Here is a 19892-nt window from a genome sequence, read left to right as displayed (position 1 = left end):
TAAAAAGAATATTTATATTTCGAAATGTCTATCCTTTATAGCTTAGAATCATTAATGTATGTCGAATAATTAGTCAAAAAAAAAAAAAAAACGACTTTATGAAATTAGAAATTTAAATGGGTAAGTATAAAAAAATCTCGACTAATCATTGATGTCTGCGATTTCTGCATCCCAACCCTTGTTATATTACCATGTTTCACCCATAAAATCCCCCAAAAATCCGGTTGTGGCCATTCACAGCTGTGTCTTGACACTCGGTGATACATGCGACATGGAGTTTTTGGATCGAAACAAGGTAAGTAAGCGATAATATCTCGTTAAAATCGTGGCGTCTTTAATTATGCTCTCACCTCCAGTTAGGGTTTTGCGGTTTAAATTTTTTATTTATTTTTTTAAAATGCCCTCCTGGTCAAAATTTTTCTTCCCCCAGAAAATTGAGAGTTGAAGCTTTCCAATGATGTATCACACGTGCATATCGGAATATTTTCAAATTTGGCCAAATTGGGTGTCTCAGAGCGTAACTTCAAGTCACCTGAGTGTTTTCCGCCATATACTAGTATGTAGGGCTGCAGCTATCGAATATTTTAGTAATCGAGTAATCGACTGAAAATTCTATCGATTAATCGAGTAATCGGATAAAACAAATATATTTTTAGGTGAAGAGCAATTATAAATATACATGAGAAAACAAGACATTTCATATAATTTTGAACCATTTTCAGTCAATCAATGTCTTTATTTTCGATGTATATTGTTGAAAACAGCCAACAATTGCATCTCAGATGTAACTAGAATTAAAAAAAAAAAAAAAAAAGACATTCACTGCTTTCACTCAAAAAACTTTAGATCTTATTACAAAAAAATATATATATATCTTACCTAAAAATGCCGTTACGCTTGATAACACACATCACTTAAAAGTTTGGATTTTTTCCCACGTCTTTCAATTGAATTTCTCTTTGTGTCAAGCCATTTTTAAGTTCTAGTTAAGTTTTAAGTTAGTCTAAACTGTAAGTCCTGATAGGATTTAGAGTTTTTGCAGTGTTCAAAATAAATGTATGATACAGGCTGTATTGGAGCACATTAGCACCAGTGCTACTTGGTGTTTTATCCAGCAATGACTACTGAGCTAAAATTGATAGTTAGCATGATTAAGTTTTTATTTTACACCCTCATCACTCCACAATGCTATGTTATGTTAAAGCCTGTATGTAAGACACGTTAGCCAAGCATCGACAGTGGTCATAATTAATAGAAACCTAGCCCTCCGCAGGGCTAACGTGACTTCAGAACAGGAACGTTAATCTTATTTATTAGCGCTTAGCGCTCTTTATTAGCGCTTAGCGCTCTTTATTAGCGCTTAGCGCTCTACTGCTTTAAGATGGCGGCTGTTTACTAAAGCTGCCCAGACGCGGCTGAGTCTGTCATTTAGCATCTAGTTCAACATACATGCAATCTCTATGAGACGCATGAGACGCTACCTGTACCAACGTAGCATCGTATGGGCTAGTATTTAGCAATGTCGGCGTTGTTTGTGGCGGCTGTCGGCTGCAGTAAGTTTTTTTTTTTTCCCCCTTCTTCCTCTCCGCACGTGACAGCGCGTTGTCCCGCATTAAAAGTAGTCCGAGCAAAACGTGATGCTGAGAGCTGTCAAAATAAACGATTACTCGAGGTGAATAAAATTACTCGGATCAGTTTTTAAACTCGAGTTACTCGAGTTGCTCGAGTACTCGTTTCAGCTCTACTAGTATGTACAGTGATCCCTTGTTTTTCGTGGTTTAATGGGGACTATAACCCGCCGCGATAAGTGATAAACCGTAAAGTAGCGCCCCGAACCCCCCCCCCCCCCCAATTTTGCAATGTATTTATTCACATTTAGCATTTGAAAGAGATTAGGGCTGTCAAAATTATCGTGTTAACGGGCGTTGATGGATTTTTTAAATTAATCACGTTAAAATATTTGACGCAATTAACGCAGATGCCCCGCTCAGACAAATTTAAATGACAGTCCAGTGAAACGCTCACTTGTTAATTGTGTTTTATGGAGTTTTGCCGCCCTCTGCTGGCGCTTGGGTGCGACTGATTTTATAGGCTTCAGCACCCATGAGCATTGTGTAAGTAATTATTGACATCAACAATGGAGGGCTACTAGTTTATTTTTTGATTGCGAATTTTACAAATTTTATTAAAACGAAAACATGAAGAGGGGTTTTCATATACAATTTCTATAACTTGTACTAACATTTATCTTTTAAGAACTACAAGTCTTTCTATCCATGGATCGCTTTAACAGAATGTTAATAATGTTAATGCCATCTTGTTGATTTATTGTTATAATAAACAAATACAGTCCTTATGTACCGTATGTTGAATGTATATATCCATCTTGTGTCTTTCCATTCCAACAATAATTTACAGAAAAATATGGCATATTTTAGAGATGGTTTGAATTGCAATTAATTGCGATTAATTACGATGAATTTTTAAGCTGTAATTACCTCGATTAAAAATTTTAATCGTTTAACAGCTCGATTAAAAATTTTAATCGTTTGACAGTCCGATTAAAAATTTTAATCGTTTGACAGCCCTAAAAGAGATACATGTTTTACATAAAGTCTTTTTTTTTAACTTCACCCCCAAAGTATAAAAATACAAAAAAATGTATATATTTTTTAATAAATGGCTTTTAAGTGTTCAAATGTAATTTAATTAACATGTTACTGTTCCACCGAATTATTTTTAAAAAAGAATAGAGGAAAGTGCTCGTCTTCATTAAATGCTTCATTGGGTGAGTCCACTCAAATCCGCTCAAGCTGCTCACTTAAACACAATGAGTTGTCACAGAAACTGTTTAACAAGTTAATCGGTGATTAATGCATCTGGTGCTTCGAAGCTTCGGCTTGCAAGCAAGATCAAACGTTAAACGTCTGTCAATCATCGTAATCTTTAATAAGCAACTCTAGTGCACTGCCTGACCAAAAAAGAGCAGCAGGGAGAGTGAGACTACGTGGTCGGCTCATCAGTATTTACTTATTTTTTTAATTGAAAAAAAAAAAAAAGTTTGAAGCATGAAGTAGCGAGGGATCACTATATACATTATATATTGATATCGGCCAACGAGTTAGGTAGGCCCTATAAAGGACATTCAAAATAGTTTTCCTCTGAAGTGTGAGTATAATTTAGTCTGACACCAAGCTCATGACTCAATTTTCTTGTTTATATAATCAATTTTCTAAAGACTGCCCTGACAATTGTAAATGCTAAACATGCACAATTTGTGTATTTGCAAAGTTTAATATTTTTGCCTGTTTTTTTTTATAACCATGAAGAGCAGCAAGAACACACTTGACAATAAGCACTCTATTATTTTAAAAAGAGATTGAAACGTGAATGTAAAAACATACTACATGAACTGTTTTGAACTGTATTAAATTTTTGTGCAAAGTGCAAGTGCGCAATTAAAAAAAACAAACATAATTGCTGTGTATTAGGTCATGTATACAGACACTTTAAAAATTCCTTTTAAAAAATGACAATATCATGCAATCCTTTTCCATAATTTTTTTTCTCCATATATTATTTATTGTAAAGTGTCTGGAAGTACATTCATCCCTTCGTCTAATGCAGTACTTCTCAAATAGTGGGGCGCGCCCCCCTGGGGGGGCGCAGAGCAATGCCAGGGGGGGCGCATGTGACCTCGGGGAACATGTTTTATGTGTTTTTTTTTTGTTTTTTTTGCCGTACTGGAATAAAGTGTACTTGTACATCCACTCAGTAGGTGGCAGTGGCGCTCTCATTTTCAGAGTGCGCGCAGTATTTTTGAACTAAGGAAGAGCACTCAGCACACACAGACAACAGATATGAAGAGCAGTGTGCCACCGCCGTTTTCGAAAGCCGTTTTCCAACCGGACTCACTCACGCAGCGACCCACTGTCTTGTCCGGTTCTCACGTCCCCGCCCGAGAAGTGCCATTTTCGGCTTGGGATCGTCACGACGACTGCCCTCACCTACGGTTCTACCTCGGCCGCCGTGAATGCGCTTTTTTCGTGCCGTTTGCCTTTTAGCTTTGACTTTTAATACAGTGGGTGATGATGAAAGACCACTGTTTACTGTGTCTAAAAATAATTATAGCAGACAGCAAGAAGCCAAATCAATTAAGACGCCACTTAAAGACATTAGACCCCAATCTCATTGTTAAGCCGCTTGATTTTTTCAGTGAAAACGTGCCGAATATTGCCAACAATCGTCCTGCTTTGTCAGTGTTATATCAGTAAGCCAGTGAGCATTGTTAGCATGTTAATTGAAAAATAACTCCACATCATTGCAAAGGAGGTAAATACTGTGAGCAGCAAAAATAAAAACTGTCCTGTCCAAGGACACTCCCCCCCCCCCCCCCCCCTTTTATTCAGATTTGTTTTTTCGGTCAAATTTTTTGGCACATTGTCCTCATGAGTGAATGTTTGTAATCAATTTTAATTTGGTATTTTTTACTGATTTTATTACATTTTATTTTTCTGTATCAAATGGTCAAAAATGTACCTTGAGTGTATTTTTTAGTTTGGATGTGAATTTTTTTTTTAAATTCAGGCAAGTTGATGCACATCAAGTCTTCTCTGTTACAAACAAAACAATGTTTATAATAAAGTTATACTTTATTATAAGTTGATCTATGTTACTTTTTTTCTTTATTAGAAAAAAAGGACACAATGTTAGGGAGATGCGTATTTATAATAGTAATTTTATAGACAAATGATACTATTTACAGTGGCGGCAGAGAGTTTGGGGGGGCGCGAAACATTTACGTCTTCCTTGGGGGGGCGTGACAGAAAATAATTGAGAAGCACTGGTCTAATGATACCTTGGGTTGGGTAAGAAATGTAGTAAGGGTATGTATGGAAATTCAGTGTGGATTACTCCATAACACTACAGGAAAGTCGTCGCAGTCTTGGAACACGCATACTCTCATCGTATAGTTAACAAATCAAATTACATTTCCAAACGCACCTGTGAGTTAAACAGTGGAACCATCATCAAGTGTCAATATAAGAAGAAGAAACTGAAGAACTAGAGGAAGTAGCATTTACCTTATCATAGTAGTATCGCAGGGCTCGGCTGAGTTTGTCATAGTTCATGTTGGTCTTGTTCTTACGTAGCCCCCACAGCTTGGCCACCTCCTCCGACTTGAGCAGTTTGAACTCTCCGTCAGTGGACGTCCAGCAGATCAAATGTTTGTGGCTCTGGTCCAGCAGCAGCTGCAGCAGGAACTGCCACAGAGTGATGGCGCTGTCCATAGCTGCATCACAAGAATACATAGTCGCACACATAAAATTTTAAAAAAAAAATGTTTTAGCACTTTATCTGCACCTTGGTAAACTCATTTTATCACAAACATTTGAGGAAAATTGATTTTGTTCTGTTAGAGTATACAATTTTGAATTGACTTATATGTTAAAATCATTCCCTGGCTGTACTTTTGACTCATTTTCACCCATACAGCGCCATCCTAAGAGTAACCGGACTAGAAATAATAAAGAATAACCTTTTGTCAAGAGTTGTGAGCAAACATTTGGCGTATGAGCATTTGCAACAAGCAGCAGTTTATCAGTAAAGGAACAACTTTGTTGCTTGCGCATTGAAAGATGTGATCCGATCAAGTTTTTTCCAAGTACACATTCCACTACGAAAGGAATAACCCACTGCTGAGCCCGTCACACTTCCTGTGGAGCGAAAGCGAGCCAGGTTGAACCGCAAGCATACTTCTGGCTTGAGCTGTCGTCCCTCCTCGTGCGTATTTTTCCTCTTCCTTCTCCTGCTTGCACTCGCTTGTGCTCGTCATAGCACACGGTCCCGCTCCCAAACTAAATTTAGTGCTTGTGGATACATAATTGGTAGGGGTGTAACGGTACACAAAAATCTCGGTTCGGTACGTACCTCGGTTTTGAGGTCACGGTTCGGTTCATTTTCGGTACAGTAAAAAAACAAAATGCAAAATATAAGTGTGCTAGTTCTTTATTACACACTTTTGTGCTTTCAACAATAGGAACATTAGCCTATACAAAGCTAGAATTCTGCTCAAAAAGTAGCGGGTATTTAAAGATAATAATCCAACAACAATTTGCCTTTCAGACCCCGCGTATTGGTCAGTTTTCTTTCGGAAAGAAAGACGAAAAAAGAAGTCCTGTGCTAAAGAGAAAAGCAATCCCAGTGACAAAGATTTTAACATGTATTTTACAAAACAAATGCCTTAATGAATATTTTTTTTTTCTTATGAACGGTTTTCAAAAGCTTGATTGGTGGATTTTCTCAAGTTAAAGCGCCATACAGAAATTAATAAATTTAATTGTGTAAGCAGGATCTATGTATTATTCTTATTTAATTACAGGTGTTTTAGCTCATTTCAATTTATTTTATTTAAATGGGCTATTATTTATTTTATTATGTGCTTATATTTTACAAATGTGATTTAGCATTCATTTATATTGTATATTTTATGTTGTATAACTTTAGTTCCTATGTGAATATTAGTTCTTACTTGTTTTGTTGAGGTAGGAGGGTTTTGTATTGAACACGGGGCCGTGTTGGTTATTATCATAGCAGAGAAGACAGCAGTAAATCAACAAAGACAAGTCAACTGTGCCCCGATCTACCACTCAAGAGATCTGATGGACTCAAAAAGTGGGTTACGATTGCATATTAGTTTGAAAATCGACCGGATCCACCGTATTTTTACACGAGTGGGCTGCCTGATCCTAGCTAGTAGTATTGACGCAGGAGGGCCGCGTCTCGCGTCAAATAATAAACTCTGCCATTTTTTTCGCGTGTGTCGCGTTGAGCCGCTTCTGGGACGCGTCTAACACGCGGCTGCACTGCGACTGGTGTGCATTGGCTGATTGACTTTAATGGCCGCGTTTCACTGCGTTCTCACGTTGTCGCGCTGTTGACGTTTCTGGGTTATACTGTCCTACCGTGTCGGTCCTCATTATAGTAGAGAAGATGGAGTAAATATAATCTACACAAAGAAACTGTAACCCGATCGACTCACAGCCTCCAAACGTAAGGGTTACATTACGTCAGAAACTCGTTCGGTACGCCTCTGTTCCGAACCGAGCACCACGTACTGAAACGGTTAAATACAAATACATGTACCATTACACCCTTAGGTAACAGGGACCATTAAAAAGACATTCAGTTTGATTTGAGTGCTTTCTTGGGGGTCCAGGTTGCCAACTCTCTTTCAGGGGATGTTGCGGAAGTCCAAAATACATTTTCAATTGTTTGATGATGTCACTTCATAGTTATAAAGTAGAACATGAATATCACATTCAATTTGTAATGGTATCTTAACTTAGGTGTTTTGTAATATAAGGCAGAAAACACAGACAGGACTGAAAAAGCAGTTTCTGCTCTTGCACTCCTCTTCAAAAGACACTGCTGTATTTTAAGCCAAAACAACTGTTGCGTTTGATAGATCAATATGTCTATATGCTGCCACAGCAGATTCATGGCGCATTAAGCCCCCGAACTATTTTTAATTTGTCCGTTTTACCCTGAAAACCCCCGTTTACAGACGTCACGCAACCGCGTTTGTTTCAACCCAGCCATAAAACGAAGGTAATTAATTATATTTATTATTCAAAATGTCTGTCGTTTTTAGCTTAGAATCATTAATTGATGTCTCATATTTCGTTTAAAAAAAAAAAAAAAACTAACTATGTCACAATGAAAAAAATGGCATCTCTAAACCTCATAACTATCGCTTAATTGTATTTTTCCAAACAAAGAAACGTTGAAAAAAAAAACTTTAAAAGGGTAAATATATGAAAAAGAAAATCTCGACCACTCCTTGATGTATTGTTATATTACCATGTTTCACCCATAAAATCTGTGGCCATTCACAGCTGTGTCTTGACACTCGGTGATACATGCTACCTGGAGTTTTTGGATCGAAACAAGGTAAGTACGCGATAATATCTCGTTAAAGTCATGGCGTCTGTAATTCTGCTCTCGCGTGCTCTCACCTCCACATAGGGAGATTTAAAAAAAAAAAAAGAAGAAAAAAGAAAAAAAACCTTAAAAAAAAAAAAAAAAAAAAAAAAAAAATGTTTTTTTTAAAAAAATGCCCTCCTGTTAAAAAAATTTTCTTTCCCCAGAAAATTGAGATTTTAAGATTTCCAGTGATGTATCATACATGCATATCGGACAATTTTAAAAGTTGGCCAAATTGGGGATCACAGAGCAGAACTTAAAGTCACCTGAGTGTTTTCCGCCATAAACAAAGATTTAAGTTACAAGTCGTGGCAGCAAAAGTCACTGTAAGCCCAGGGAGTGAACAAACACAAAGCTTTAAACTGGTTATTACACCTTCCAGATGAGTTATTGTCAAACTAAGACTGAATGATCAGACTTCCTCATATTGCTTATTTAACCAGACCAATTTAATCTCGTTTTATGAAAGGCCTCTAGCTTCATGCTAACACACAATAAAAATGCCATAGATAAACTCATGAAACTAGCATAAATGTTAAGCTCATTAAAAACCTTGAAACAGATTATATTTTGACATAAACAGAAGTGACACATGAAAGACAGCATACAAGTATATTCAAAGCCATATTTCCTTTGCAAAAAAAAAAAAAAATATTGCTCCTTGACTTTCATTTTTTGGATTCAACACGCAAGTGACAATATTGTACAGATACTTAAAAAAAACTACACCATTTAACTAAATACATATCCTGAAGTCATTTCATCACAGTTTTTTGGCAGGTCGATATTGATAGCGAAAATTGCGCAAACCTGAATTTTTCAGTAAAGGATGTGAAGTTACAGTAATTTTCACACTATAAGGCGCACCTGACTATAAGCTGCCACCCAACAAATTTGACACGAAAACACACAACTTGTTCATAGATAAGCCGCACTGGACTATAAGTTGCAGCTGTCCTCACTGTATTATGGGATATTTCTAACAAAAGATATTAACCGGTAACACTTTATTTGACAGTGGCATCATACGACTGTCATAAGACCAAAGGAAGCAATATGAAGCTTTGAACCAAGTGGCTGAAAGCTTTGGCCATCACTGCTCCCTAGGGGGAGACAGTCAGCCTCTGCTGCCATCTGCTGTCAACACTGTTGTTGTCCAACATGCCTCTTAGCATGCATTGCAGCGTTACAGATAAAAAAAAAATTTTTAAATCAAAATTCATGTTCTGTGCCAATTATTTCTCCAGTTACTGTTCCAGTTGTTTCATTAATTGCTAGTTATGGTATTTGGTAACACTTTATTTGACAGTGGCACCATAAGACTGTCATAAGACCATCATAATTATGACCTGACAACCTGATAACCATTAATGAATGCTTATAACACAGAGTCATATTTTTAAATGTAATTCCGTGAGAACCATACAATATGTTTAAAACGAAAAAATACAAGTAATGTGTGCATTTTAATGGGTTTTAACACTTTTAAAGTACAATAAGTCTCTGAATTCTTTTTAATAACATTGTTTACATATTTTTTTTACTATAATGCGACTTCTGGTGCTGTATGGTTTTGCTGATGGCTTAGTCGTCCGGTTGATACTTGGTGAGGTTAAGCTTCATGCAGGCATTGAGAAACTTAGGATGAGTCTCTTTTTATGATCACGAAGACGAGCCACAAATCCTGTTTTTCCCCACCATGCACAGGGAAAACCATTAATGCTCACCGAAATTAGTTTATCCATCGGTAGATTTGTTTCTTGAGCGAACTCAGAGAAGGACTTGAATAAATCCTCCCCACTTGTTGTCCCTTTCATAGTCAAAACCTTGCAATCACACTAAACTGGGATAAATTGGCTTACGTCTGTTGACTAATCCAAAGCGAGGGAAAAAAACGGTGCTGCATTTATGTCCTTCACTTGCGTTGCCTTAATTTGATTTGACATCCTGATGGTACGATCGTGAACATTTGTTGCATTTGTTTTTTAAAAAAATTTTTAGCCATCTTCTCAAAAGGGTTTCTAAAATTAGCTTAAAACGCAGAAAATGAAACTGCAAATGAGGTAAGTTTACTTCCTGATCTCATGCACATGCGAACATCAGTCGCTATTTTCGACAGCAAAATACGGCAATCCCACTTGAACAGTGTCACTGTCTCATCTGTGTTGCCTATGTGACAGACAGACAGACACAGACAGACAGACACAACGACATGTATGTTTGCCACTTTCCCACTAAAATTACTGCAAGGCCGCTTTCTAGTCGCCGTGACTATTGCCGTTTCGCGTAATGCGCAAAGGAGTGAGACTAAATGTTTTTTTATTTTTTTAAAATAATTAAATATTTGTCTGCAAACCAGATGCAGCCGTCAAAAGAGCCAGATCTGGCTCGCGAGCCATAGGTTCCAGACCCCATAAGAGATGTCATTTAGTGTTGTTCAACAAATTAATCTCACTTTTGAATGGATGTAACAGATCTGAGCTGAAGATAAATGGAGTTAGTGACATAATTTGCTGGGTGGCACTTAATGATATCTGTCATAAGCATTCAGTAATGCCCATGATAGTGTCATGTCATAATTATGACGCCGCAGTCAAATAAAGTGTTACCTGTTAACACAAATAAAAGAAATCAACAAATAAGCTGCATTGGACTAAAAGCCAAAGGATTCGAAATGAAGGAAATATATATATATATATATATAAAAGTAGTGGCTTATAGTCCAAAAATTACGATAAATAGAAAGTGAATAAGGACTGTGAATATGTGGGCTCTCACTGTACTGTAAAAAAATAAATCCATGAAGCGCATCAGTTAAAAAAAATCTGCAGTTATAGCAAGAATGTGTCTGATATCCCCCAAAAAATACAGGAAACAATAACTACTTTTGGAAATTGCTGTTTATACTTGTTTTTTAGTAGAAATGACAGACGCGACAGCAGCAAAGCACTACCTTTGTCTACATGAAGCTCCAAAATTCACCTTCACATAGTTTCTTTAAACAGAAATTCCACAAGATTGTGACGAAGGACTACTTTTGTCAAAAATGAAACTTTTAATCTAACTAGTGGACTTCCTGTACGACAAAATAAATCAACTGAATGGCTACTTGTATTTTCCTGCAACAATTTCATACTCAGAACACGATGACCGCAGCGGCTTTGTTGTCCCTCAGCTTTCCTGTCACGCCTGTTTATTGTTGACAGGTGAGTGCTGCTTAGTAACACGTAACAAGGAGGGAGTAGATGTCCGGGGAAGAGGGAGGGCGTCGGTGCGCGGAACTCGTTTCCGACACACGCCATCCGCTGACTTTGGGATGTGCCATGTGAAACTACAAAGCTGTCAAAGTCAGGACTTCCTGCCATTCTGCTACCAAGGACAAATGGCCCAGCGGAAGAGATCCCCACAGCAGGAGAGCGCTTCCTTACTGCCACCACCACTCATTTCCCACTGGTGACAAGATCATCATCATCACCCTTCATCCATCAACACACATGGTAGAGAGTATGGCTTGCAGGTACCACAGCAGTGGATGTGAGAGTGGAAAAAAACAGAACCACATCCAAGTGTTGATCTGCTGTGTTGTGGTCATTTTTTATGAGTTTGATAGAATACAAGTACGTCGAAATTTATCAAGTTTAACAGTAATACCACAACTTCCCCCGCAGCACTGACTTTCATTGGAAGCAATGAAATATACTGTAATTAAGAGAAAAGAGAAGTGGTTGAAATGGTGCCCAACAAGTTTGCCCTTCCCAGATTGCTGAGAGAATATACTATACTGTACTGTTAAGTGTTGTTCAATACACCCGTGCTATCTCTACTAATTTCTATTAGATACCAATGGTGTTTCACATTGAAAATTAGCATCTGCAAATCTGAATATGATATAAAATGAAAAAGCGGCATGGAAAATGAATGAATGAATGAATGAATGTGTTTATTGTCAAATTTATATACACTATACAGTGATCCCTTGTTTTTCGCAGTTAATGGGGACCAGAACCCACTGCGATAAGTGAAAAACCGCGAAGTAGCCCCCCCCCAATTTTTTTTGTTTTTTTCATTTTTTTCCCCAAAGTGTACTTAAAAAAAAAAAAAAACTTTTTTAAGCACTTCAAAATGTAATAATTAGGATTTTTAAACATGTTACTGTCCCATTTAATTATTTTTAAACAAAATTAAAGCAGAAAAATCTTGCTTTATTAAATGCTTCATTGAGTGAGTCCACTTAGATCCGCTCAGGCTGCTCACTTACACACAATGAGTTGCCACAGCAACTGTTTAATGAGTTAAATGTGATTGACGCATGCGGCGCTTTGAAGTCCGCTTCTCTGGCAAGTTCAAACATTAAACGTCTGTCAATCATCGTTAACTTTAATAAGCAACTCCAGTGCACTCACTGTCTGACCAATAGAGAGCAGGGAGAGGGAGGGAGAAGCAAGAGTGAGACTACGCGATCGGCTCGGGTCAGCTCATCTGTATTTTTTAAATCTTTTTTAAATTGAAAAAAAAAAATCTGCGATGGACTGAGAACGCGAAGTTTGAAGCGCGAAGTAGCGAAGGATAACTAATTATAGAATTTACATACAGTATAATTATAGCACAATAACAGAAACAATGTAGCATAATTCAGAATGCAATTTAATTGTAATTACTGTCTACCTTTTTAAAGCACAACTTACTCTATAAACTACACTCTAGTGTACTGTCTCCGTCTACCTGTAGTTATTAGACGGAGACAGCATAACTGTACACACGTTCTAAAAATCAAGGTACTGCTCAATACATTTTCCTTGGCAACCTGTCTTATAGTTGGCAATTTAGATTTATACGAGGTAGAAAAAGTAGTTGGCAATTTAAATTTATATGAGGTAGAAAAAGTAAAAACAAAACAAAACAAAAAAACTTATACAAAATCTAATCTGGTTCTTTCAATCAGTGGGGATCAGTTTCTTTCAGTGAATGGGAACCGGTTGCTTCTCGTGGCGATGACGATGCCTAATGGTTAAGACGGAAACAATTATTTGTGTCTACTTTACACATTTTTGCCAATTTTGAGGCCATTATGTTGACTAATAGTCAATAAAATACAAATTGTTTTTTCCTCTGGCTAAGACGCACTCTCCAACCAAGTTTAAAGATCGTGTAACTTAGTCTATGACTAAGCCAACAACAAAGAGAAAGATTTCAGTGAATTTTAGTATGATGATGATATTCTGTATACGTTTTAAAAAAATATAACATTTGTCTGAAATATTTTTAAATTTTAGAGCATAGTATATTTGGTAGATAGAATTCATTTCTCTTTGTCGCTCTCCGTATATACTAGTACAGGGTGTTCCAAAATGTTTGACCCCATTTCGTAGGCCAATAATTTTGACAATTTTCGTTGGAATTACCTCAAATTTTCACGGCTTTTGTAGAAACATTTCAAGTTTTTGTGTGGAACGTTTGGCATTTCTATCTTTTCAGGTTAAGAAATGCCTTTCACTTCAAAAGAAAAGGCATTTTGCGTGTTCGAGTATGCTCGGACTCAGTCACCGAAGACAGTGCAGCGTGCCTTCTTCACAAATTTTGCAAAGAAGGCACCAACAACAAAACAAATTAGGACGTGGCAGCAAATATTTCAAGAAATTTCAGAGAGTTTGGCATGAGCTCGAATACCGACTCAACGTGAGTCATAGGTGGTGCTCATATTAAACATTTATGAAAATCTGTCACGGAACCAACAAATATTTGTACTTTTCTTTGTCAATGTAACCAATAAAACTTATGACCTTCAACATTAAGTGTATTTAGTTTCTTTAAGATCCATCCAATAGAGATATGGGCATTTAGAATGGGGTCAACAATTTTGGAACGCCGTGTGTATATATATATATATATATATATATATATATATATATATATATACAGCACTGTGCAAAAGTTTTAGGCAGGACACCTGCCTAAAACTTTTGCACAGTACTGTATATTTTTATTATATTATGTATATACAGGATATACTGTATGTATATATTTTCCCCAAGTGGAAGCTTCCATGATCCTAATAAATTTAATAATTAAAAAAATATATATACAGTACTGTGCAAAAGTTTTGGGCAGGTGTCCTGCCTAAAACTTTTGCACAGTACTGTATATACATATATACACACACACACACACACACACAAATATGTAAATACACTGTGTGTGTATATATATATATATATATTATATTAGGGCTGCAGCTATCGAATATTTTAGTAATCGAGTAATCGACTGAAAATTCTATCAATTAATCGAGTAATCGGATAAAACAAATATATTTTTAGGTGAAGAGCAATTATAAATATACATGAGAAAACAAGACATTTCATCTAATTTTGAACCATTTTCAGTCAATCAATGTCTTTATTTTCGATGTATATTGTTGAAAACAGCCAACAATTGCATCTCTGATGGAACTAGAACTAAAAAAAAAGAAAAAAAAAAAAGACTAATTCACTGCTTTCACTCAAAAAACTTTAGATCTTATTACAAAAAAAATTATATATATCTTACCTAAAAATGCCGTTATGCTTGATAACACACATCACTTAAAAGTTTGGATTTTTTCCCACGTCTTTCAATTGAATTTCTCTTTGTGTCAAGCCATTTTTAAGTTCTAGTTAAGTTTTAAGTTAGTCTAAACTGCAAGTCCTGATAGGATTTTGAGTTTTTGCAGTGTTCAAAATAAATGTGTGATACAGGCTGTATTGGAGCACATTAGCACCAGTGCTACTTGGTGTTTTATCCAGCAATGACTACTGAGCTAAAATTGATAGTTAGCATGATTAAGTTTTTTTTTACACCCTCATCACTCCACAATGCTATGTTATGTTAAAGCCTGTATGTAAGACACGTTAGCCAAGCATCGACAGTGGTCATTATTGATAGAAACCTAGCCCTCCGCAGGGCTAACGTTACTTCAGAACAGTAACGTTAATCTTATTTATTAGCGCTTAGCGCTCTTTATTAGCGCTTAGCGCTGTACTGCTTTAAGATGGCGGCTGTTCACTAAAGCTGCCCAGACGCGGCCGAGTCTGTCATTTAGCATCTAGTTCAACATACATGTGATCTCTATGAGACGCATGAGACGCTACCTGTACCAACGTAGCATCGTGCGGGCTAGTATTTAGCAACGTCGGCGTCGTTTGTGGCGGCTGTCGGCTGCAGTAAGTTTTTTTTTTTCCCCCTTCTTCCTCTTCGCACGTGACAGCGCGTTGTCCCGCATTAAAAGTGGTCCGAGCAAAACGTGATGCTTAGAGCTGTCAAAATAAACGATTACTCGAGGTGGATAAAATTACTCGGATCAGTTTTTAAACTCGAGTTACTCGAGTACTCGTTTCAGCTCTAATATATATATATACACACATACACACAGTACATTAAGGGTGTAACAGTACATGTATTTGTATTGGACCGTTTCGGTCCGTGGTGCTCTGTTCGGAACGGACGCGTACCGAACAAGTTTCTGACGTAATATAACCCTTACTTTTCGAGGCTGTGAGTCGATCGGGTTACAGTTTCTTTGTGTAGATTGTATTTACTCTATCTTCTCTACTATAATGCGGACCAACACGGTAGGACAGTATAACCCAGAAACGTCAACGGCGCGACAACGTAGCCGTTGCGAGAACGTAGTGAAACGCGGGCGTTAGAGTCAATCAGCCAATGCACACCAGTCGCAGTGCGGCCGCGTGTTAGATGCGTCCCAGAAGAGGCTCAACGCGACGCACGCGAAAAGAACGGCAGAGTTTATTATTTGACGCGAGACGCGGCCCTCCTGCGTCAATACTACTACCGGTAGCTAGGATCGGGCCGGAAGTCACTCGTGTAAAAATACGGTGGATCCGGTCGATTTTCAAACTAACATGCAATCGTAACCTACTTTTTGAGTCCATCAGATCTCTTGAGTGGTAGATCAAGGCACAGTTGACTTGTCTTTGTTGATTTACTGCGGTCTTCTCTGCTATAATAATAACCAAAACGTCCCCGTGTTCAATACAAAACCCTCCTACCACAACAAAACAAGTAGGAACTAATATTCACATAGGAACTAAAGTTATACAACATAAAATATACAATACAAATGAATACTACATTACATTTGTAAAATATAAACACATAATAAATAATAGCCCATTTAAATGAAATAAATTGAAATGAGCTAAAACACCTGTAATTAAATAATAAGAATACACACATCTTGCTAACGCAATTAAATTTATTAATTTCTGTGTGGCGCTTTAACTTGAGAAAATTCACCAATCAAGCTTTTGAAAACCGTTCATAAGAAAAAAAAATGTTTCATTGGGGCATTTCATTTGTAAAATGCATGTTAAAATCTTCATTCTTCAATCTGTCATTGGGATTGATTTTCTCTTTAGCACAGGACTTCTTTTTTCTCCTTTCTTTCAGAAAGAAAGCTGACCAATACACGGGGTCTGAAAGGCAAATTGTTGTTGGATTATCTTTAAATATCCGCTACTTTTTGAGCAGAATTCTAGCTTTCTATAGGCTAATGTTCCTATTGTTGAAAGCACAAAAGTGTGTAATAAACAACTAGCACATTTATATTTTGCATTTTATTTTCTTACTGTACCAAAAATGAACCGAACCGTGACCTCAAAACCGAGGTACGTACCGAACCGAGATTTTTGCGTACCGTTACACCCCTAATAGACATATGTGTGTGTATATTGGAGATGTGACTGAAAATTCGGTGCCCAAAATAGCCAAAATGCATTATCAGTTCTCGGTTAAAATGTTTGAAGACCAAGGTTTACCACTGATAAGTGTTGAGAACCTTAGTTCTCTTGTGACAACGTAATCAAAACACGGCGAGAGACAGCACGCTGGCTGACGCTGTCTTGCAAACACTCCTGGCTTACAATCATCATGTCCACAGTTTGAAAGCATTTTGTGGTATAAAAGAAATATGTTCGGGAAGCGGTCCTTAAAATCTGATCTGTCCTTCTGAAGTGTCTGGAGGGGGAACAATCCACCTCAGGCACCTTAGGTTTAATCAGACACTTGTTCTACAAACAATACCACGAGTATAAGAAGCTCAAAGAAACGTTAAAAAAAAAAAAAAATCTGAAAATAATGAAATATATATATTTTTAAATGAAATAAAAAACGAAATGGATGCATGTATATTATTCGGCCATGTGTTTCCAATATTCTGTTTTCGGTTTCAGCCAAGAATTTTGTTTTCGGTAAATCCTTAATATAGTATACATTAAGGGCGGGACTTCAACACATTAATTATGATTAAATAATTACAAAAAGAAAAACACATAAAAGTATAACACATTTTTAATTGAGTTTTTAATTCCAATCAACACAGGAACTGTCACTGTTTGGACAGCTCCTTGCACACCAATTATGCTGCCAGACATCCAAACATGTGAGGCAAGTTTATTTAAATGAAAATAAAATAAAATAAACAACTCGGGACTCAAGACGTTTACTACACTTCTTTTAGGGTCCAGTGCAACATTAAACACACAAAACAAGGAAAAATACGTACACATACTGAGGATTAGAATACAGAAAATAATTTGTTTCGCTATCTTAATGCTAATATACAATAGAATACCCCATTCAAGCACTGACGAAAATTAGCATTGATTGGCCTTATCAGAAAAGAATAAATTATAACACACACCTCATTTCTTGTCTTAAACAAGGCTTATAACAAGACAACTCTGTACATGGCCCAAAAAAATAAAATCAACCATCAAATTAAAAAAAAGAAATAATCTCTGCAAAGTGCTGCTTCTCAGTCGCCATAGTGCACACACACACTACAGAATGTTTTTTTTTTAAATAAATTATTTGCAATGTTTAAGGAAGTTGTTTTTTATTATGTATACCCCTAAAAATATCTAAATTGTGAAACATAGTTTATACATTCTTGCATTGTTGAACAATTTATGATATATACAGTGCCCTCCATAATTATTGGCACCCCTGAAAAAGATGCGTTTTTTAGCTACTATTATTTTTTTTTTAAATTCAAATAATATGGGACCTTAATGGAAAAAAAGAGAAAAATCCAACCTTCAATACAAGTGCATTTATTCCGTGGGGGAAAAATCCCACATAAAGAAAAAAACATTTGACATCAAATAATGTGTGTCACAATTATTAGCACGCCTGGTGTTAATACTTTGTGCAACCCGCTTTTGCCAACAAAACAAGGTCTGGGGACTGAGATGGCCATGGAAGGAGCTTGATTTTGTGTCTGGTGAACCATATTTGGGTAGATTTGGCCATATGTTTAGGGTCATTGTCTTGCTGAAAGACCTAGTGATGACCCATCTTCAGCTTTCGGGCAGAGGGCAACAGATTTTGATTTAAAATGTCCTGGTATTTAAAAGCATTCATGATGCCATGCACCCTAACAAGATTCCCAGGGCCTTTGGAAGCGAAACAGCCCCACAGCATCACTGACCCACCCCCATACTTCACAGTGGGTATGAGGTGCTTTTCAGCATGCGCATCTTTCATGGCACGCCAGACCCACTTAGAGTGTTTATGGCCAAAAAGCTCAATCTTGGTCTCACACAAAAATACACACGGTCCTAGGCTTCAACTGGGACCGTGTGCTTTGGTCAGATGAGACCAACTATCCATTTTTTGAAACCGATATCAATAACTTCCTGCTCCTCAAGGCCGATACCGATACGATAACCGATCACACATATATATATATATATGTATATAAATTTTCAATGTATATTGACCCGGGTTTTTGAGCAACTGCAGGTCAAAAATACTAGTGGTTGATTCAGCACAGATTTTCCTTTGACCGAACCAGAATTTTCATGATGACATGAACATTATTATAATGAACAAAACAAAGACAAGAACAGTTTTGACCACAGATAAAGTGCCCATATTAAAATTTTCAAATAAATTAGGGCTGTCAAACGATTAAAAATTTTAATCGAGTTAATCACAGCTTAAATATTAATTAATCGTAAATAATCGTAATTAATCGCGATTCAAACCATCTCTAAAATATGCCATATTTTTCTGTAAATTATTGTTGGAATGGAAAGATAAGACACAAGACGGATACTGTATATACATACAACATACTGTACATAAGAATAAAAATAACAATGATAAGAATAGAGTGCCCAAACTCTGAGTAAGTTTTATGTGCATTTTGCATAGCTATTTTGATTGGGAATGCTAGTTCACTTTGCATTGTTGTTTAACTATGTGAAAATAGGGCCTCATTACTACAGACTGAAGTGCTTTACTTTTTGTGAACTTTTTTTTTTTTTCGAGGGATAGGAATACTATTTTTGTTGTGCTTTCACTAAATGATACTTATGTTTGTTGTGAAGGAGTTGCCGAAGCTTATGCCAATAAACAGCGCGGTCCATAGAACGCCCTTGTCCACTCGCCTTTATAACATATATATCTCTGTACATATCCTAGCCAAAATACAACAAGAGATGCATAATTGCCACTAAAAGAAAGAATACTTACAGAAATATGTGGTGGAGCACAAATAGCACAATGCAACAGCATAAACGTCTCACAACTACTAATTCTCCCACTAATAGAAGGAATAACATTAGTATGGAACGGTGCTGCCCCCAAGCAGCCGGTGGCATTCTCTTCACTCGTAATGTCCATAAACGGCGTCATTGTAATCTGTTTGAGGAAATGCGTGAGCGGGTCATTCAGTGCATGTGTTAATTGCGTCAAATATTTTAACGTGATTAATAAAAAAAAATTACGCCCGTTAACGCGATAATTTTGACAGCCCTGAAATATAATTTGAGTCAATCACAATCGATCAGTCAATATCATTGATGATGTGTTCTCCTGAACAATGAGCACTGATCTAAAACAAA

At 36.8% G+C, this 19892-nt stretch overlaps 1 protein-coding gene across 1 annotated transcript in view; it reads right to left on the bottom strand.

The window, feature by feature from the left end:
* Positions 1-19892, bottom strand: part of LOC130916791 (ETS domain-containing protein Elk-3-like) — a 49228-nt gene that overhangs the window by 27006 nt on the left and 2330 nt on the right. The window contains exon 2 of the mRNA XM_057837770.1: positions 5085-5293. Within this exon, the coding sequence (XP_057693753.1) occupies positions 5085-5291 (207 nt within the window). The 5' untranslated portion in view covers positions 5292-5293. The remainder of the gene's footprint in view (positions 1-5084; positions 5294-19892) is intronic.

Source organism: Corythoichthys intestinalis, chromosome 5 (assembly GCF_030265065.1).
Source record: "Corythoichthys intestinalis isolate RoL2023-P3 chromosome 5, ASM3026506v1, whole genome shotgun sequence".
NCBI classification, from domain to species: Eukaryota; Metazoa; Chordata; class Actinopteri; order Syngnathiformes; family Syngnathidae; genus Corythoichthys; species Corythoichthys intestinalis.
This window is presented reverse-complemented; position numbering and strand designations above follow the sequence as displayed.